Source organism: Anastrepha ludens, chromosome X, assembly GCF_028408465.1.
Source record: "Anastrepha ludens isolate Willacy chromosome X, idAnaLude1.1, whole genome shotgun sequence".
Taxonomy (NCBI): Eukaryota; Metazoa; Arthropoda; class Insecta; order Diptera; family Tephritidae; genus Anastrepha; species Anastrepha ludens.
In genome coordinates this window covers 60141865-60165533 of record NC_071503.1, presented here as the reverse complement: position 1 = coordinate 60165533, position 23669 = coordinate 60141865, and the positions used below count along the sequence as shown (strand labels likewise).

At 34.6% G+C, this 23669-nt stretch overlaps 1 protein-coding gene across 1 annotated transcript in view; it reads left to right on the top strand.

The window, feature by feature from the left end:
* LOC128870118 (uncharacterized) overlaps nt 1-4146 on the top strand; it is a 39770-nt gene extending 35624 nt beyond the window's left edge. The window contains exon 8 of the mRNA XM_054112722.1: nt 4014-4146. Within this exon, the coding sequence (XP_053968697.1) occupies nt 4014-4146 (133 nt within the window). The remainder of the gene's footprint in view (nt 1-4013) is intronic.
* Nucleotides 4147-23669: the final 19523 nt, after the last annotated feature.

Sequence of the window (23669 nt, the reverse complement as noted above, 5' to 3'; positions counted from 1 at the left end):
TCCTGAAATTTGTGCCAATTACCGCGGGATTTGTCTTCTAAATATCGCCTATAAGGTTCTAGCGAGCGTATTGTGTGAAAGGCTGAAGCCCACCGTCAACCAACTGATTGGACCTTATCAGTGTGGCTTCAGACCTGGAAAGTGCACCATCGACCAAATATTCTCAATACGCCAAATCTTGGAAAAGACCCATGAAAGGAGAATCGACACACACCATCTTTTCGTCGACTTCAAAGCTGCATTCGACAGTACGGAAAGGAGTTACCTATTTGCCGCTATGTCTGAATTTGGTATCCCCGCAAAACTAATACGGCTATGTAAGATGACGTTGCTCAACACCAGCAGTGCCGTCAGAATTGGGAAGGACCTTTCCGAGCCGTTTGATACCAAACGAGGTTTCAGACATAGTGACTCGCTGTCGTGTGACTTCTTTAACCTGATGTTGGAGAGCATCGTACGAGCCGCAGAACTTAATCACTCAGGTACAATATTTTATAAGAGCGTACAATTGTTGGCGTATGCCGATGATATTGACATCATCGGCCTTAACAACCGCGCTGCTAGTTCTGCCTTCTCCAAACTGGATAAAGAGGCAAAGCGAATGGGTCTGGTGGTGAACGAGGATAAAACGAAGTACCTCCTGTCTTCAAACAAACAGTCGGCGCACTCGCGTATCGGAACCCACGTCACTGTAGACAGTTATAATTTCGAGGTTGTAAAAGACTTCATCTATTTAGGAACCAGCATTAACACCGATAACAATGTCAGCCTTGAAATCCAACGTAGAATCTCTCTTGCCAACAAGTGCTACTTTGGCCTAAGAAGGCAATTGAGTAGTAAAGTCCTCTCTCGACGAACAAAACTAACACTCTACAAGACTCTCATCATGCCCGTCTTAACGTATGGCGCAGAAGCTTGGACGATGACAACATCCGATGAAGCGACGCTTGGAGTGTTTGAGAGAAAGATTCTGCGTAAAATTTTTGGACCTTTGCACGTTGGCAACGGCGAATATCGCAGGCAATGGAATGATGAGCTGTATGAGCTTTACGACGACATAGACGTAGCGCAGCGAATAAAGATCCAGCGGCTACGTTGGCTGGGTCATGTCGTCCGAATGGATACAAACGCTCCGGCTTTGAAAGTATTCGATGCGGTACCAGCTGGTGGCAGCAGAGGAAGAGGGCGGCCTCCTCTGCGTTGGAAAGATCAAGTGGAGAAGGACTTGGCTTCACTTGGTGTGTCCAACTGGCGCCGGTTAGCACGAGAAAGAAACGACTGGCGCGGTTTGTTAAACTCGGCCAAAATCGCGTAAGCGGTTATAGCGCCAATTAAGAAGAAGAATTGGGAATATTTGCTTTCTAGATATTTTTGAGTGCTATTCTACCTTTAAAGCGCAGTTGCTCAAAATTTTTATGAAATACTAGCGGACCGATAGACTTCGTTCTGTCAAATAGATTTTGAATGTGGCAGTTTATATTTCGACGTTAAGACGTTTTTACTCTGCTGACCCTCACACACCCGTCTATCATCATGGTGACGGTTCTGCTCAGGAGAATTAAAGAAAAGGGTCAGCTCGGGGGACCTAAGTATCTTCGCTTCCACGAACTTTGGCCACCCATTTGTGACCCACTAAAAACCCCGACTGGGATGTTTGCCAGGGGGCTTCAAACTAAGAGGCGAACTTAAGGATCAAATCTGATTGAAAATTAATCTAAAGAGATAGTGGGAACCTAAAGGAGACAAATACTTATAAAGTGGGTGCTTCAATGACAAAACATAGAGATAATTATTTATTTATTATTATTATTATTAACATTGGGTTAATAACCGAAAGAATAATGAAATAAAACGTATATAAGTATTTACACTAATCGCTTTATTGTAAATCAAGTGAATCATAATTATTAACAAAGATCTGTTTAATTTTTATTGTAATGCTTTATTATATACAATGGTTTTTGTTTGATTACCTGGTGAATATACAAATCTGATGGTATCCCAAGACAGGAACAGGCAACATACAATTGACCATGTGAGAAACAAGGGCTTTCTAGATTAATTAATAATGTTTGTTTTTTGTTATTCTTCAAATATATACATATGTTTATCTTTTGGTATTCTTAAAATATGTTTGGATTTGTTCAGCCCTGCATGATTATTCTTAGAATTTACTTAACTATTTCATTCCTTAAATCGTTCTGAAACTAAAACAAATGCATAATATTCTTGCATTAATTAATATTAGATCCTCTAACGCGAACACACACACACGAACGCGCAATATTTGTATGGAAAAAGGAAAAGGGCTGTTTTAGGGTTATCCCGGAAATTATTCGAATTTTTCTCGGCGTACAAACCATTCTTGGACTTCATGGAACATTTCGAAAAAAGAATTGTTAAGATTGGTCCAATCATTGTTGAGTTATGAGCTTACCAACACATTTTTCGATTCATTTTTATATTATAGATGCACCACAATGTAAAAAACAACCTTTTAAACTTGCATGGTACACTTATCAACTTAAAAAACTTAAAAATAAGCGGAACAAGCAATTTTTAGAATCTAAGAATGAATATGTCTTTATAAATTACAAGTTTTCCTTAAAAAAATTTAACTGTTTCAATAAATTTGTATACAGGAACTATATTCTTCTGATTGAAGAGGATATTAATTCTAATCCTAACGCCTTTTGGCGATTTGTTAAATCTAAAAAGTCAAGCGCTGGAGTCCCTTCTGCGGTTCGTTTTAATGACGAATCAGCGTCTACTCCTGTTTGCCGATTTTTTCAAATCTAATTTCTCTAGTGATGATACGTTCTCGTTTTCTCCTTGCCATGATAATCCACTTTCATCTTTGAACTTTGGCTATTTAAACCTTGTTTCTCTGGACATTGGGAATGGGATTTTGGGACATTGGGAATCTTCTTCGCAAACTGATAAGGATGGGCTGTCCGTAATTTTTCTTAAAAACCGGCTATTGTCCTTCCTCTCAAATTCGTTTTTAATAAATCTTTATTTACGGGAGTTTTTGTCAACGATTGGAAAATCCCAACTTTCACCCGTACTTTCAAGAGTGGCAAAAATAATGATGTGTGCAACTATAGGCGATCTCGAAGCTTTCTATTATTTCTAAACTTTTCGAAAGAATTGTAAAAGAAAAAATGTACTTTGCATCTAAGAGCTTAATCTCGCCCAATCAGCATGGATTTATCTCGGGTAGGTCTACAGTTTCCAACCTGGCTGCTTTTGGTGAATACTGCTTTGGAACTTTTGCTGAAGGTTTTCAAGTCGATTGTGTTTACACGGACTTTTCTAAAGCATTTGATAGAGTTTCTCATACGATTCTATTACGTAAATTAGCCTCGCTTGGTTTCCATTATGTTTTCTTTCAATGGTTGAAATCTTATTTATCCGATATACGATGTGTGATAACGATTGAGGGTGAATGTTCGGAACCTTTACTTGCATCTTCAGGGGTGCCACAAGGCAGATTTTGAGGGCCTTTTCTCTTCGTTCTATTTATTAATGATATTTGTACCTGTTTTTCATTTGCCAGCTTTCTTTTGTATGCCGATGATTTGAAAATATTGATCTTTGACTCACTTTTTTTTTTCAACAGTCACATTTACTTTATTGTGTCCACTTCTTACTCAGTCTTAGGTTTTATACGGTGTAACAGCTCGATGTTCTCAGACCCTTACACTCACAAATTATTTTTACTTCCTTTGTTCGCTCTAGATTAGAATATGAAACCTTTATCTGGAGGCCTCGCCACCGTTTGCTATTGAGAGAAATGAACGTGTACAGAAGGTGTTCCTTAAATATGCTCTCAGGTCGTTAAAATTCTCAAATCCTATCCCTTCCTATCATTCCCGTTTGATTTTAATTAGCTTAAAGTCTCTAGAGAGTAGAAGGTCTATACTCTCACTGTCTTTTGTTTTTAGTGTAATTAAAGGAGAAGTGAACTGTTCATCCCTATGACGTTGCATTTATTTTCATATTCTTACTAGATCGTTACGCAATACTTATCAATTTCATCTTAAATTTCTTAACACGAATTATGCGCGTAATGCTCCTATTGCCGGCGCTTTAAGAGAATTCAATGAGGTCTTGAGTTCTGTTGATAACACCGTGCAACACTGAAAATACACCTGATAAATTACACACTGTAGGTTGTTTATATGGTCGAATAATGCATAAAAATATTTTTGTTATATTTTTTGTACCCTCCAATTTTTATTTATTTATAAAAAACCGTTTATCAGACTTTGCGCGGTAATCTACGGATATCTTAGTCATTTTTTCACCGATTTTCAATATTTTATTTGATTAAACCTGGAGAAAGTGCTTTTTTTATAATTTTTTTAACTTTAACAATTTTTTATTGCATAATTTTAGTTTTTGTCTTTAATGATTATTTATTTGGAAAAATCACAGCATTCTTTATGTATTGACAATAAATGTTTGACAATGACAATTTATCATAAATTACAAATGAAAGGTTTACGTGTTTCTACATAATTTTGCGACATAATTTTCGCGCGATTTCTGAGGCGCAGAGACCCTCCTCCTCCCACGCAGTAATTTTACCTCTCTCTAATTCGGTAAGTTTTGAACCGCGTGGCATATTGATATTTATTTACTTAAAAAACGATTTAAATTAAAAGTTGTACTCAGCGAACACATAAATGCACTTTAAAGCTTCAATTCGTAATGCGTTCTATAGTTATGAAACGGCAAAAGTAGTAACGAATTGCTGTGACTCGTGCTCAAAGTAACGGTACAAACAAACACAAAAACACCACGATGAAAAGTTGTTGTTTATTGATACTAAGAAGAATAACGGTATTATTCCATATATTCATTTATTTTTACAGAGTACCTACATATTTTTGGAGTAAAGATTAAATATTCATGTTACGCACCTTAGTCTGAAACAGCTATTAGACCAGTCTTTGGTTGGCAGTGCCTTTTTATCTCCTTCCAAAATCAGGTTTTTCTCAAGTGTGTTTTTTTGTTAAAATTGTTTATAAGTTAGTTAAAGATGTGTGACAAACGCAATAATTTCTGCTACGTTTGCGGTTTATTTGTTGATAAACAACATCGCCGTGAATTAAAAACAAATACTATCGTGGTTGAAGCATACAATCTTCACTTTGAGCGCAATTATAGTGAAAGTCGCTGGTATGAACCAGAATATATATGTTCCACGTGCTCCATATCACTAAAAAAGTGGAAATCTAGTCAGTGTTTTCAAGATCGTTTGCCATTTTCGAGCCCAATGGTTTGGCATCATCAAGTCATTCACAGACCAGAAGACTGCTACTTTTGCCAAACCAACCTCCAAGGTCAGCGCTTCAAAACACGTAACAGTATAAAGTATCCCGAAGTGCTAACTGCTACGAAACCATCTTTAAGAGAAAATGAAAACAAGCTAACTGAAGTACAAAAAATAGCTGATTCAAGAAGCGGTGATAACAGTTCATCTAATAGTTCACATAGTGATGAACCTTTTATCACAGCTGCGTTAGAATCAAAAGAGGGGCATTTTGTTTCGAATTCAGATATGAACGATTTAGTACGTGATCTAGAACTCTCATACAGACATGCTGAGGTTTTGGCATCACGATTAAAACAATGGAATCCTGTAGAAAATGATTTCAAAATAACATTAACAAGGAAAAACTCTGAGCGGACTATTTTCAATAACAATTTTGAAATTGATGGCGAATACCAAAACCTTGCTTATTGTAAAGATGTTGAAAAATTGTTTCAATGCTTTAACACGGAACATCAATCGAAAAATTGGCGATTATTCATCGATGGATCGTGCAAAAGTGAGTATTTCATCGATTTTACGCTTTAAAAAAGAAAGTCCTGAATTTGATGTATGCTTTTTGTCAGGTTTAAAAGCTGTGTTATTACACAACGACAACGAGTTGCCATCCGTGCCTTCGGCATATGCTACTGATATGAAAGAGACATACGAAACTTTGGCAAAGATCCTTATTCTCTTCTTTTCGGAATGCAAGGAGGTTACACCAAATATCCCTGTTATTTTTGTGAATGGGATAGTCGTGCAAGCAATCACTATGATCGAAAAGAGTGGCCATTGCGAAAGTTTTTCAAAATCGGAAAAAACAATGTTGTTAACATTCAATTAGTAAAAGCTGATAAAATCATATTACCGCCATTGCACTTGAAACTCGGCTACATGAAGCAGTTTGTGAAACGTCTAGATAAAGACAGTGAAGCTTTTTCACACTTAAAAACGACTTTCCCTAAGCTGAGTGATGCCAAAATTAAAGAAGGTATTACATTTCAAATAAAATGAAAGTAGCAAGTAATCGTCTGAAATAAAAACAATTTTTTAATTATTAGAAAATTGATGTGCATATTCCTAGGAAATTTAACCTATTGTATTATTGTATAAAAAATTTTCCGTTATTGTGCAAGGATATTCGTTGGACCGCAAATTCGCAAAATCATGAAGGATGGAAATTTCACTGAGAAACTGAATCCGGTGGAAAGAAGAGCATGGATGAGTTTCATTTCTCTTTGTGAAAACTTTTTGGGAAAAAAAAGAAGTGACAACTACGTTGCAGTCGTGGATGAATTTTTACGGGCCTACGGAGGCATGGGATGTAGAATGTCTATCAAAATTCACTTTTTGCACTCACATTTAGACTTCTTTCCGGAGAACCTTGGAAAATTCAGCGATGAACAAGGGGAAAGGTTTCATCAAGAAATTGCGTCAATTGAAAAACGTTTCCTCGAAAAAAACAAAATACATATGTTGGCGGATTACTGTTGGTCGCTCAAACGCGAAACGAGCGATTCTTCGAAGGTCGGGTAAACATTTTTAGAAAAATTTAGGTATGTAAAATCAACAAAAAAATTTATATAATAGAACTATGAATAAGTTCGTGCGTTTTTTTTCGAAATTTGAAACTTTATTGACGTAAAATGGTTACAAATTTAATATTCAAAATATTGTCCATCGCTTACTACTATTCCCATCTTTCTGGCAATTCACGGATTCCCTTTGTGAAAAATTCGGTCGGTTTTGCCGCAATCCACGAATCGATCCATTTTTTGACTTCATCGTAATTACGGAAGTGCTGGTCAGCCAGGCCATGTTGCATCGATCGGAAGAGATAGTAATCGGATGGCGCAAGGTCTGGACTATACGGCGGGTGGGGTAGGACATCCCATTTGAGCGTTTCTAAGTATGTTTTGACCACTTGTGCAACATGTGGCCGAGCATTGTCATGTTGCAAAATAACTTTGTCGTGTCTATCGGCGTATTGCGGCCGTTTTTCTCGCAGTGCTCGGCTCAAACGCATCAATTGTCGTCGGTAGACATCCCCCGTAATCGTTTCATTCGGTTTCAGTAGCTCATAATACACAACACCCAGCTGGTCCCACCAGATACACAGCATAACCTTCAGGCCATGAATATTCTGCGCCGACGTCGATGTTGAAGCATGGCCAGGGTATCCATACGTTGCCCGACGTTTTGGATTGTCGTAATGGACCCACTTTTCATCGCCAGTCACAATTCGATGCAAAAAACCCTTTCTTTTGTGCCGTTGAAGCAGTTGTTCGCATGCCATAAAACGGCGTTCAACGTCTCTTGGCTTCAATTCATACGGCACCCAATGGCCTACCTTTCGGATCATTCCCATGGCTTTTAAACGTTTGGAAATGGTTGATTGATCAACTCCCAAAGTTTTTGCAACCTCTTCTTGCGTTTGAGCCGGATCTTGATCGAGCAATTCCTCCAATTCGGTATCCATGAACTTTGGCGGCGCACCCTCGCGTTCTTCGTCTTCCAAGCCAAAATCACCACTTTTAAAGCGTGCAAACCACTTCTGGCACGTTCGCTCAGATAGAGCATGCTCACCATAAACTTCCACCAAGATACGATGACTTTCGGCTGCTTTTTTCTTCATATTAAAATAATGAAGAAGAATTCCCCGCAAAAACACATTATTTGGCACGAAATTCGACATTTTCAAGTGTGGTAAAAATATTGTTGTTTACGCTTCAAATAAAAAACTTATACTGACGTTTGTGCCTTACGACAGTAGCTCTCCAATGAATGTTTGGAAATGTGGATCGATGGAATAATAATCAAGTTACGCCATCTGTTGTAAAACCGCACGAACTTATTCATAGTCCTATTAAAAACAGTATGATTGTTCTTTTTACTCCAAGTCAGACCAACTTCATCCCAATTTTCAAAGTTGACAAAAAAGTACGACCAATACATTGTACACACTGCAATACACATGATTGCCCATATTTTCTATTAACGAAAAACTAGCGTAGTTTACGCAAATCCGATTATTGAAAGTAACACATTAATTTCTTCGTTAATAAATGCACTCAAAGAATATTAACAAACATCTTTAATTTTGTTGTAAAATTATGCAATAAAAAATTGTTAAAATTAAATGATAAAAAAGCACTTTCTCCAGGTTTAATCAAATAAAATATTGAAAATCTGTGAAAAAATGACTGAGATATCCGTAGATTACCGCGCAAAGTCTGAAAAAACGGTTTTTTTATAAATAAATAAAAATTGGAGGGTACAAAAAATATAACAAAAATATTTTTATGCATTATTCGATCATATAAACAACCTACAGTGTGTAATTTGTCAGGTGTATTTCGTTTTTTTTTTTGTAGCACAGTGTAATTTGATATTAACAATTGGCTCATTTCCCGTTCAGAATTTTGTTTTTTTCTTCCTTGAACATCCTTGTGTTTCACTGAATCAATGTGCTGTTTGCTTGAATTTTTTTTTTTGCAGAAACCAAACAATTGCAATGTGAACAAAATAAGACTGATTTGTCCGACTGAAAAACATTGGAAAATTGGTTTTTTCATATGCACAATAAATTCACCAGGCGTTTCTTTTCTATCTTTTGGCATCTTAACCCAATTTTCAATCAACCGATTACTTCAAATACATGCAATAACTCAGAAGAATATGATGTAACTTACTGCGTTTACTATACATTTCATACTAACACAAGTGACACATAGCACTTGTCGTTGTGCTCTCTTCACAAATCATAGTAACCAATAATTGCGCCAAGCTCATTTCGTGAAAATTTTTGAGTCTCATTTTTATAAACAAATTTGTCGCCTCATTGGATCAAGCAAATAAATAAATTTTGAAACAGATTCACGCATAAAATGTTATAGATCTGTTCTTTAAACGAAAGTTTAGCTGCGAATTGTTTTTCTTTATGCTTTGGTTAGAAGAATGATTTAAATTTCTTAAAATTTGTCAAAAAATATGCAATCATGCATTTGAAATAGAAATATGCTTTTATGGACGAAACATGCGAAATATGCATGCAATATAAAAATAAAAAAACAACGATATAAAGAAAATTAGAATGCCAGTGGAGCGCACTCCACCGCGTGAACGGAGTATACCGCTATCTACCGTGTAAACAACAAAATCAAATCAGTGCTCAACTTACTCTGATAATAATGTACATGTAGAAACAAGAGAAACTATGGTTAAAATAAGAGATACAACAATACCGCTATCGTGGAGTGATCAATGCAAAACACCAACAGCTAATCATCATCAATTGGAGAGTCCGGCAATAAAGACTGCTTTGGTGCCCTACAACTATCCGCAAGAAACAGCAGTAACATCATGCACGACAGCAACTGGTACTCACTACTCCATTGTCACCACATCAGCAGCAGCTCTAAGTTCAACAACAACTTCATCCACTTCTCCTGAACCAATCCATACACCTTCAACTCTCATTCAAACCGCAACACGTAGTGCTGAATGTAGCGCACCATCTACACTGATCGCATCGTCATCACCAGTAACGCACAATACAAAATTCAAATACAAAACGAAAAAAAGAGGTTGTCTGTAAAGTCGGGTTACTGACGATAGTTCAACGTGACAACGTCATAAGAAAATATTGATGGAATGGTTGCAATTTTCAAAACAAAATTTTAATTTTATTTGTTTGATAGATATTTTGTATGGATATAGAGGAGGAGGTAAATATATTAGAATTGCAATGGAATAGGTCAAGTTACATTTACACAAACGTGAAAAATGACGAAACATTTATCAAATTCATGAAAGATATCTTCAATTTCGATTGTGCATCAGACGTTAATAAGTCAACAACACTAAGAGGCACCATCATCGATTTGCCTTTTTCAAGACACTTTATACTCGAAACACTCCCTTTCATTTCCTACTTTTTCTATCATCGTCCTTTTCGCAACAGAGAAATGGTTCATTACCATGCACGCAGGAAGAAGGAATATGCAAATACAAATATGTGAATTTATTTACCTACATATGCGCATATACATACATATATAATCTATGCTCACTCAAGTAGGACAGAGCCAGATGTCGAACGTTGCCGAACGCGGGGGCCGATTGTGCTCTTTGTCGTTCGTTCCGCGCTCTCGCTTGCAGTTCAAGCACATTAGCTTACATTTGCTTGCGTACGGAATGAATTCGTATATTTGATATGTCCATATGACTTGTATGCATCTTTACATATAGATTTGTTCTTTTTGAAAATTGCGCGAAATCGTATATGTATATGCATGTTTATATACATATATTAGTATACAACATATCTTATAAGGTATATGGTAAATATTACCATACATTTTTTCCTTCATATATAATATAATAAAAAAATTAATAATAATAACTAAAACAACAGTTATTATTAACAAGCTTGGTTTTATTTTAAATTCTTCAAGTAAATCAAATTAATAATAATCCATAAGAAGGCATATGCAAATACAAATACGTGAATTTATATATGTACATATGCGCATATACATACATATATACGCTCACTTAAGTAGGAGAGAGCAAGATGTCGAACGTTGCCGTTCGTTTGCTTTGTTCGTTCCGCGCTTTCGCTTGCAGTTCATTCAAGGTAACGGCAATGAGCAAGGTAACGACAAATGAGCAAGGTAACGACAAATGAGCAAGGTAACACTAATGAGCAAGGTAACACTAATGAGCAAGGTAACGACAAATGAGCAAGGTAACGACACATTTTTTCGTGCAGCCGGCTAAATCGAATTATAAGACGTTATCACGTCAAAAAAGACTTTGTGCAATCACAGTTAAAGAGAAACCGCGATAAGCAATCGCCAAACAAACTCGAACTCTCAAATAATAACAAAAAACAAAAGAACAAAATGCAAAGCTCTACACAAACAACTCTACAAGAGTATTGGTTAGGCAATCCAGCTTCATCAAATAGGTTCGATCTCTTGGATGTAGAACCAAATATCAATAAGCCAGAAAGCAACCCAGTAGAAAAAGATCCAGGTACGCAGCGTGCACAAAAACCGCCACCAATATATGTAGGTACAAAATGTGGAAAATGTATGTACTCTAACAAATGCTTTAAATTCCATGTCAAATACTAAATTTGAAATAAAAGTTCTTAGCCGAAACGTAATTAAAATACAACCGAAAGAAACAGCACATTATACAAAAATAATAGACTTACTAAAACAAAAAAAAAAAAAAAATTTTATACATTTAGACCAAAAGAGCAACAAGGGTTTAGAGTATTTTTACGACAGATGCATCACTCGACTCCTATCGAAGACATAAAAAATGAACTTTTTGATCTAGGTCATGAAACAACAAATATTCACAACATACAAATTAAAAACGCTTCAGGAATAAAACAACCTCTGTCACTATTTTCGACTGAACTAAAATTAATCGAAAACAATAAAGACATATACAGTAGAACTCATCTACTCCACTGTAAAATTAGTTTTGAGCCACCGCGTCAAAAAAGAACAATTCCTCAATGTGCAAACTGTCAGAGATACGGACATACAAAAAATTACTGTATGGTAGATCCAGTCCGCGTAAAATGTGCTGGCAAACACAAGACAAATATGTGTAAAATTAAGAACAAAGTGGAAACATACCAAATTAAATGTGCTCATTGTGGCAAAAAACACACAGCTAATTATAGAGGCTGTGAAATCTACAAAAAACTCCAAATACAAAGATATCCAACACTAAGCAAAAAAGAAATTCACGCTGTACAAGAACAAAGCAATAATGATCATCAACAGAAAAACCTTGGCACAAATACAAATCAAACCCTAATACCAGGCGTTTCTTATGCAAGTTAATTCCAATGATTAATTTTTATTTAAAAAAATAAAATATCTTCAGTCCGAAGATGTTGTTCTTCATTTGAACATTTTATTGGAACTGATCTTATTAATTAATTTTACAATAATGAAACTTAAGAGCTAAAGTGCAATTCAGCAATTTATTGTTTTATTTTTCTTATTTCATATTTTTCAACTATTTTGCAACAACCAGCTTTTAATACCAATTCCTTAGAATTGGCACAATTTGTATTGTTAAGCGTGTGAGAATTAATTATTATTAATTCAATAATAACTTCCGTCGACTGGTAAACAATTCCCCAGAATCGACACAACTTCCGTCAACAGGCAAGCATTTCTTCAGAATTGACACAATTTGTTTGTTGAGCTTGTAAAAAATAAGTAGTATTAATTTAGCAATAACTCCCGTTAACTCTTCCACCCTTAAATGCGTTCGTCCACGAGCGCTCGAAAAGTAGGGTAGATTATGTAATCTTGCTGTTGATGTTGGACTAATATCTTTTGGGGCTGGTACGGGATTCACGATTACTGTGGTTAATAATTTTTTATTTTTTGCTTTCCTAATAGCCAAAAGTGTTAAACTAAGTGTAAAAAGAAAAGCAATAAAGATAGTAGCATTAGATACCCATGTTTCTCTTCGTATTCTATGAATTATTTTTATGTTCTTTAAATGTAGATCTTGAAGTGACTCTAGAGATAATAGGTTAAGTCTCTTTTCTTCTATTGGAGATTCTTGTATTATGGCGGGTATAGGCGTCATATAAGATGCTTCCAGATTCTTATATACTTTTTCGTTGATTTTTATTGTAGTGTTGTCAAATCTTATAAGGAAGGTTCCACTTAGCTCATATCTCATTGATTCTGTTCATATAGTTTCGTTTACATTATTGAGAAGAATAAGTCCCTCTGATATTTCTTCAATGCGTTGAACATGCTGAATATTACTGGTTGTACAAGTTGGTCTTTGATTATTCATGATATTCTTAATACATTTATCTTTACTTAGATCTATAATTTGATTTCTTTTACAAATTTCAATTTTATTATATTTTAAGCAATTATTATTTATTGCATATATTTCGTTTTCACTTACAAACATTTGTTTAAAAGTTAAATTTATAATAGAATCATTTTTAATAATTGGCTTTACAATAATATTATTATATAAAATAGGATTTGTCAAAGGAATTTTAATTATGTATAAGAGGTTTGTGTTATTACTTAATATATTAACATTTGCCAATTCTAAAGCTTCCTCTATATTGTTAAAGGGCATGTCCTCTTTTTTCCATTTTTCTATAGCAATAGTCATCTCTTCTTTATTTAATAGGAATTAATTTATAATGTTATTTTTAGCCCATTGTATGGCATACTTTATATTAACAATTGTTTCTTTTATCAATCTTACTTTATTTCTTAAAATTTCTATTTCTTCATTAATAAATGCTTCGTCCTTTCTTATTGCATTTGAAAAATCATTTACCAAGCCTGTAATGTTGTTCAGTCTGTTAGTGAAATCCGTATTTATTATCATTTGCTTCTCAGTATTGTCAGCTATTTCGTTTAGTGTCTTATAAATAAGTTTAGCGTGATCATGGTCGGGTGATCCTGCAGTGAGTTTTCAGTTTTTCCTAAAGTATCTATTGATCTGACATTTCTTTGTGGTGTCATGAACCTAAGAGTCGCCAACAGATCCAAGCTTTGATTTAGTTCAAGATACATGGTTGGATATAATGGATTTGTCTTTAAAATATTTTTATCAACGTATTTTTTTGTGTTATACAAACAGTCATAATATGATTCAAGATTAATTGGATGTATGAATTTAAAACTTCCGTCCTGAATTTTCCCGTAGCCGTTGGCTATAGTTACAACGTAGGAGTGTAGTTATGTATTTGAACCTCTGCCCTCAGCATTGACTACAGCAATGCAAAAAGCCAAAAGCGATTTGCCTATTTTCCTGGCTAAGAACGGCTCCTATAGCGTAGCTAGATGCATCAGTTGTAAGTTCAAAAGTTTTATTAAAATCTGGGAATGTCAAGATCACATCCCTGGATGACAGTATAGCCTTCAGTTTATCAAAAGCTTCTCTTGCAGACATATCGAGTTCTATCTATTTTTTGCTGGATTGGTTTCGGGACACACGACCCTCTTCCCCTCTTAACAGGTTTGTCAGAGGTTTTGCTATTTTAGCATAATCCTTGACAAAACGGCGGTAATAACCGCATAAACCAAGAAAACATGGAAGGTCTTTCAATGTATTGGGATAGGGAAAATTTACTATGGCTTCTACTTTTTTCGGGTTTGACTGTACCCCTTCCTGGGAAACGACAATTCCTAGAAATTCTACCTTGGTTTTAAAAAACTCGCATTTGTCAAGCTGAACTTTCATGTTAGCTTGATGTAAGGTTTGAAAAATCTTATTGATATCACTGCTATGTTGATCCTCACTAGGGCTGAAAATGATTATGTCATCAATGTAGACATAACACCTAACTCCAATATGAGGGCGCAGAATTTCATCCAGTGCACGCTGAAATATTGCCGGTGCATTCTTGAGTCCAAATGGTAGCCGAGTGAACTCGTATTTGCCATTCTTAATGGAGAATGCTGTTTTCTCTATATCCTTTGGCCGTAATGGTATTTGGTGAAAGCCACTTTTCAAATCTAACACTGTAAAATATTTACTTCTTCCCAATTGTGCTAGTACCTCATTAATTTCTGGTAAAGGGTATTTATCCGATATGGTAATTGCATTTAACTTACGATAGTCGATGACCATACGAAATTTCTTTTCCCCACTAGCGTCTATTTTTTTTGGAACAATCCACACCGGTGAATTGTATGGGGATTTTGATGGCCTAATAATTCCATCTTCCAATAAAGCTCTCACCTGATCTTCTATTTCGTCTTTCAAGCCCATAGGATAAGGGTATGTCTTAGAGTAAATCGGGTCTTCAGTCTTCGTCCGAATTTCTCCTATTATTTTTGTGGTATATGTTAGTTTTTCGTCCGGAGTAGAAAAAACATTAGCGTAAGTCGATACAGCTTTATTAAGCATGGTTTTTTGTCGTTGTGTCATGTAGTTAGTCCGAATCGAAGTCATATTAATGCTATCTGTTGGAAATTGTTTCAAAAAAATTTTCTTATCGTTTCCTAATTTCATATAGTTATGTTTGGTATAAATTATGGCGTCAAAGATTTTAAGAGTGCCATTACCAAGGATGCCATGAAAAGTCCTTAGTTCTGGAAGTAAAAAAAACTTAATTGGTACGTCCGTTCTACCGAATAATGCGGCGTTCGTGTGAAATTTAATGTCTACTTTACCTGCAATTGAATTTGCATAAAAGTTTTTTTTGTTTGGAATGGGATTTTTTACAAGATCTGGTCGTATATAATTTTTATTCGAGCCCGTATCGATTAGAATTTTAAGGATTTGTCCGTTGTCCCTCTTACACTCAAAATATGGAAGAGCGGACGAATTTAATCTAAAAAATGAGTCTCGTCAACGTTGTCATAGTCGTATCATGTAATGTTTGTTCGTGAGAAATGTTTTCGGTTGGTTCCTGGTAAACTTCGTCCGTGTCCTGCTTTTCCGTAGTATGGTCAATCTCGGATCTTAAGTGAAAGTTTCTGCTTTGTTTCCGGGCTTCTGTATTCTGTAGTGGTGGTGGTCGTTTGCCAAGGAATCCATTGTTTGAAGGTCTGTTCATGTAATTAATATTTTTCGTCCTAATACTTTGGTCCACGTCCATGGGCTCAGGCCTTGGTGGTGGTTTCGGTGCAAAAGGTCTTGGTGGTATATAATTTTGATATTGGTAATATTTAGGAATAGCACCTTGATGCTGATTAATTTGAGCAGTAGACATCCTAGCCTGCTCCTGAAGAGTCTCAGTTATTATCCTCCCAATTTCTTGTTGTAACTCTGCCATATTAACTCCCTGATTCTGTGGCGCATTCAAGACAGATGGCCTAACAAGGTTGTTTGGGTTTGACATTATTAAATTTAACAAGGACCTCACTATGTTCATCAAAACAAATATTTCCCTAAAAAAAATGTTTTTGCAGAACTTATTTTGTAATTTGTATGCAAATGAGTTAAAAGGTTTCTCGAACAGGCACAAATAAACAAAACAACGAAACAAAGGAGGCAAACAAACACACAAGAACATCAATGAAAATAAATTTGTATGCTATTGATTGTAATCTTCTTGTAAATTTCAGTTATAAATTTAAATTTCTTTATTTTGGAATAATAAAAAAAATTTACTTTATATAATATTAATCTTTCGTTAATTAATTTTTTTAATTTTATAATATTCTTTACCTTCAATTACTTTCTCTTTTAAAAAAAAGTAACTTTATATATTTTATTTGTATTTATTATTTAATTTATATTCACTTTTATCAAAAAAAAGTTTTTGAACTTATCTTTTTCCTTGTTTTAATTAATTTCTTCAATAATAATACAATATTTTAATTCAATTTCTTTTTAAAAAAAAAAAAAACTTTTTATACCTAATAATTTCCTTTTTCTTCTTTTTTTTTTAAATATACTTAACTCTTAACTTACAATAACATCAGCATCGCGTTCTCCTAATTGGTGATTGGTTGGTGACTCTAGTTGTTCCTTTTTATCCCACGAACGGTTGACTCAGGCCTTCGGTGTTGTTCTTTGGAACCCAGTCAGGAAAAAATTTTTAAGTGTAGTCGGATGTAATGGCTCCTATGAAGGTTTTTATTTTACTCACTCACTTTTTAATTTCTTTTTTAAAAAATTACTATTTTTTAATATGATTATCCTGCTGGTTAATTAATGATTAATTTTTATTTAAAAAAATAAAATATCTTCAGTCCGAAGATGTTGTTCTTCATTTGAACATTTTATTGGAACTGATCTTATTAATTTATTTTACAATAATGAAACTTAAGAGCTAAAGTGCAATTCAGCAATTTATTTTTTTAGTTTTCTTATTTCATACTTTTCAACTATTTTGCTACAACCAGCTTTTAATACCAATTCCTTAGAATTGGCACAATTTGTATTGTTAAGCGTGTCAGAATTAATTATTATTAATTCAATAATAACTTCCGTCGACTGGTAAACAATTCCCCAGAATCGACACAACTTCCGTGAACTGGCAAGCATTTCTTCAGAATTGACACAATTTGTTTGTTGAGCTTGTAAAAAATAAGTAGTATTAATTTAGCAATAACTCCCGTTAACTTGCACAAGCAACATCAACGAAAACATTAACAAATAAATTAAACAAACCTAATACTACGAGGGGGGCCTTTTATATGTCGGGATTTGGCAACCCTGGTGTTGCAATCTGGCAACTGACAGCTGTATCGCAAAGTTTGACATTTTTTGGCTTTTACGTACTCAGAACGTTTTGAAATACCAGCGCTATTTGTGTTGTTTACAGTAACTTAAAAGATTCATCTCGGTCCAAAAATGGAATTAAATCGTGAACATTTTCGTGCGATTATTTTTTACAACTTTCGACGTGAATTAACTCAGCAACATTGCATGGATGAACTTAATTCATTTTTTGGCGACGAAACTCCATCAAGGACCAGTGTTTATCGATGGTATGGTGAATTCAATCGTGGTCCTGTTTCACTCCAAGACGAATTTCGTGAAGGTCGTCCAAAATCAGTTGTTGTTCCGAAAACCATTTATGCTGTGCGCGAACTGATATTGCAAGATCGTCATGTGACCTATCGTGAGATTGAGACAATCTTAGGCATTAGTGGGACCAGCATACATTCAATATTGCATAAACATTTGACTGTCAAAAAAATTTGTTCGCGTTGGATCCCACACAATTTGTCAATCGCTCAAAAAAAGGCTCGTGTCGATTGGGCGAAGGAAATGCTCAAAAACTACGATCGCGGGGCTTCGAAACACGTCTATGACATCGTGACAGGTGTGAATCATGGATTTACGCGTATGAGCCCGAAAGTAAACAGCAGTCAACTGTATGGGTGTTTCAAGATGAGTCAAATCCGACAAAAGTTGTTCGCGCACGAAGCACTTCCAAGCAAATAGTCGCCTGTTTTTTCGGAAAAACTGGGCATGTCGCAACCGTACCACTAGAACAACGCAGAACAGTAAATTCTGAGTGGTACACAACCATTTGTTTGCCAGTTGTCTTCCAAGAAATTAGAAAAACCAATCGCCAAAGACGGATCAATCTTCACCAGGACAATGCGAGCTCTCACACATCGGCTCAAACAACTGCATTTTTGAGCACCCAAAACATCGAATTAATGGGTCATCCGCCGTATATCTTTTTATTCCCGTACGTAAAAAACAAACTGAGAGGTCAACGTTCTTCGACACCTGAAGAAGCGGTTGCGGTATTCAGAATGCATGTTTTGGAGGTACCTCATTCAGAGTGGCAAAAGTGCTTCGACAATTGGTTCAAACGCATGCAAAAGTGTATGATCTTCATGGAGAATATTTTGAAAAACAATAAAGTGATTTTCGATGATTAAAATTTGTTTTTGTTCTCCAATCCCGACATCAAGTAACGATGATTTAACTGAACTTAAAACTATGATGAAACAATTGATGACACAAATGGCCACCATGATGAACATTGTAACCATACTAGTATCGAAGCTAGATGGACGCACTAAGTAAAAAAAAATTGCAATTTGGAACCCAAACGGACTTACGCGCCACGAATTAGAACTCAAGGCTTTTATTCTGGATAAAGCAATTGATATTATGCTAATATCTGAGACTCATGCAATTCACAAAACTTTTGTAAATATACCTAATTACAACATACACTACACAAATCACCCAGATAACAAGGATCACGGAGGAACTGCAATAATCATCAAACAATTAAATAACACGAACTTGATGGTTATAGAAACAATAACATACAAGCAACGACAGTTTCAATAAATAGCTCAAATGGACCAATAACAATATCAGCAGTATACTGTCTACTGTAAATTCAATAACACAAAAGATCAATACCTGGACTATTTAAACAGTCTAGGAAGTCGATATATCGCTGGAGGTGACTACAATGCGAAAAATTCTATTTGGGGATCAAGGTTAACAACTTCTAAAGGCCGACATACTGGCCTACAGATTTCAGAAAACAACCAGATTTAAAATTGACTCAGCAATAGCTTTTTTCAACGATTCCATCATCAAAGCCCTCACCCTTTCGACACCAACTATAAAAATTCTACAAAAAGAGTCTATTCCAATGCATATCAAACAAAAAAGGAAACTCCGTAAAAAGTGGCAAACTACTAAACATCCCGAAGATAAGGCAAAACGTAACAAATCAACAACTGAATTAAAAGCATTATTAAAACAACACCAATATAAAAAGCTTCAGAATTACATTCCTAACTTGGGGGCGACGGCAGTTAACAATTATTCTCTATGGAAAGCAACTAAAAACTTAGTCAAAGCAGTTCCACATAAACCTTCAATCAAAACACAACACGGAACTTGGGCAAAGACCAATAAAGAGAAGGCAAACACACTAGCTGAACACTTTAAAACAATATTCTCAAACGAAAAAGACAATAAGCACATTGAACAAAATGTAAATACGAGTAACCCAGAAAAGAAAATGAAAATGACAACCTCAGGAAAAATCAAATATCATTTGAAAAATCTGAACAGTAAAAAAGGGCTACGATCTAATAAATGGTAAAATACTAAAAGAACTACCTGATGTAGCAATCACATATATACGACAAATATTCAACAGCATATTAAGGACACAATGCTTCCCACGCCTCTGGAAAGTTGCATAAATAACGGCAATCCCCAAACCAGGTAAAAATGCATCAGAAACGACATCATATCGCCCCATCAGTCTCTTGCCCATTCTTTCAAAAGTATTTGAAAAAATATTCTTTGCCAGATTAGACAAAATTCTGATAGAAAAAAATATAATACCAAGCCACCAATTTGGATTTAGACGACAGCATTCAACTCTGCAACAAGTCCACAGAGTTATAAACAAAATACTAGATGATATGGATAATAAAAGGTTCTGCATAGCTGTCTACCTAGATATTGCAAAAGCTTTTGACAGGGTGTGGCATAAAGGACTACTGCACAAGCTAAGCGAAATATTGCCACGGAATCACTTCATCATTCTCAAAAGTTATCTGGAAAACCGACATTTTTTATAAAGGTTGAAGGCGAATGCTCAAGCATGATGCAAATGACAGCAGGTGTGCCCCAAGGTAGTGTCCTAGGCCCTCTATTGTACCTGATATTTACAGCAGATATACCGATCCCAACAACAAAAAATTGCATGATAGCCACATTCGCGGATGACACGGTTTTAATGGCATCAGACAAAAAAGAAAAAAAGCTACTGACATTCTTCAACAAACAATAAATGACACTGTATCATGGCTCGATAAATGGGGACAAAGATAAAACGGTACAAGTAATTTATATAAATAGAAAGCCTAAGAAACACAAACTAACAATAAAAAGCAATGAAATAAAAATCCACCCTAGTGCAAAGTACCTTGGCATAACTATAGATGAAAAACTAAATTGGAAACGACATATAGAAAACAAGCGAAATGAAATCAAAAACAAGTTCAGACAACTGGCTGTTGGCTAAAAATTCAAAACTAAGCCTTAACAACAAAGTAGTGATATATAAATCTTAATCTCACCCATTTGGAAATATGGGGCACAGCAAAAAATCCAATATCAAAATAATTCAAAGGACCCAATCTAAAATACTTCGAGCAATAACAAAAGCAGGCTGGTGGTATATACCAAACGACGTGATCCACAGCGACCTCAATATCGACATAATAGATGACACAATTCGAAAATACAGCATCAAGCATATACAACGACTAACAAATCATTAAAATGAACAAATGCGCAAACTACCACAATCGGAGAAAGCGGGAAAACGAAGATTAAAACGATTAACTCCAACAGAACTCACAATTTAACAAAACAATAAAGAAATAAAAAAATAATTAATAATAATATAATAATAATAATTATTACACTTAAAAAATAATATAACGTAGCATAATTTGAAGCAAAATTGAATGTTTATCTAGCATTATTTAGAGAACAAAGAATTCCAATACTACATTAAAAATAATAACTTATTGTTTAAATTTAACATATTGTAATTTAACAAGCGAAATAAAAAAAAAAAACCTGCATTTGCATGACTATCACAGCTCTACATATAACGATCACCCTACTAACACTGACCAAAATGGCACTAGGACGTCTAAAGGTAACACGGATAGCTGAGAACAAATACCATTAAGGAATTTCAACGTGCAACATAGACTTTTATAAGCTTAAACTCATTAAAAAGGGCGTAATAAAATACGACGACGAGTAAAATATAATAGCGATATAAAATACCAAACAATTATTTGTATTTATAAAAAAAATAACTTAGAGATGCTAGAGAAGAATAAATACGTTGTAAAAATTAAAAATGTAACTTACAAATTCGAAGAAAATACCGAAATAAACAATTTGAAAATATGCTGTATTTTACGGATTCAAAATATTAAATTATTTATAATAAGTGTGAAATGAAATTGTTGAAAGTCACTCTTTATAATGAATTAACACACATTCACTGATATATATTTCTATCCAAGCAATAGTTATAATCAAACATTTTCAACAGATATTACATTCGAAGATATAAAAATTAAATATTTGGAAAATTTAAAAGCTATAAAATAGCTAAAGTTTCACAAAAATGTGGGTTTTGGAATAGACTTAACTCTTATCTCTCTTATTGTAGTCATAATTGCAAGTTTTCATTATATTTAAAGCAAGAAAAGTAGCAAAATAAGAATAAATGTGCGATACAGAATTCAAGAGAATCTTTAAACAAAAGGGGGAGGAGCTACATCTTCGCCACAAACTCCCTTTCCCTTAGACTTGAGAAGGTATATACGGTTTTGCAATTTTTGCTTTGACTTTCGTTGTTCTTGTTATTTCTCTTTTTTTTTTCTTTGGAAAACAAGTAAACCAAAGAATTTGATATAAATTAAAAATAGTAAGACTTCAACAAAACGCCTTTTGCTCTGACACAAAATAAGATATTTGAATAAATCTTACCTATGTAGCTAACCCTGATTAAATTCGTGGAAATCGACCTTTGACAAGCTCACGACAAATAGTGATTTTGGAATCTTTTGACAGCATTTATAGATACGAAGAGTAGTGAATATCGAGCAAGCGCAAAACATATTTTTGGTAAGTTTAAGAATAAGCATGGAATCAACCGAACGAAGTTTGGTTATCTACAAAAATAAAGATTAAAATAACAAAACTAAAGTTTCTGATTATTAATAAAGTTTCAAACAACAAAACTAAAGTTTTTGACATTTAATGTGAGATCTTTAAAATAACAAAACTATTGTTTTTGAAGTGAAAACTTCCTTAGAATCGTTGGGAGTGATTTGAGACTCGATGAAACGAAAAAGCGACACCAAAAAGAAGAAGAAAAAAGATATACGTATATATATGTATGTATAGAAAATGCTTCATTACCAGGCACACAGAAGGATGGCATAAGCAAATTTAAATTTGTGAATTTATATATGTATGTATATATGCGGATATATGTATATATGTTGTGTGTATGTACATATGTGCCTCGCCACAGCAAAACATACGGTAAAATTTCTCAAGAAATCCAGCGCACATTCATAGGCACAGCATTGCATGTACAGTAGGGCGGGTCGATTTAAAAATCGCTCATTGCTCTATGAAAATCGTATTCTAGGGATCAAAATAAGAAACTTTGCCGAAGGAACCATACCTCTAAAACGAATTCTGATGTCCCCCAATTTCAAAATATCACCATTTTTGGCTTTTACATGAAAAAATCAGCTAAATGGCTATGTTTTTTCTTTATTTTTATTTATTATAATATTATCTATTTTTTCTCTTAAGAAATTTATTTAGTCAGAACATATGTAAATGAATGAATGTGAGTTATAGAAAAGAAACTAAAAAGTTCGACCCATATTGGGGGACATCAGAAATCGTTTTAGAGGTATGGTTCCTTCGGCAAAATTTCTTATTCTGATCCCTAGAATATGATTTTCACAGAGCAATGGGCGATTTTTTTGCCTTCCCACAAATCGACCCGGCCTAATGTACAGTAACCTTGAACAGGCAGCTGCGGTTGTCGAGCATTTAGAAACATATATTTACATACATATATGGGTGCAAACATATTTACGGAGCCGCGGGCACTCGACTTGACAAAAATTGAATATTGGCAAATAATTCTACGCGAAATATTCCAATATTGACTATTTTCGAATTGTCGAGAAAATTAGCATATGGGCGGCTCGTTTTATGAATGAAAGTACTTGCTCTTAGAACTATGAGCTCGAATTTATAATTCAATTTTTTGATGATGAGTTTTTGTTGCACAGTACAATAGTTGAAACTGTTC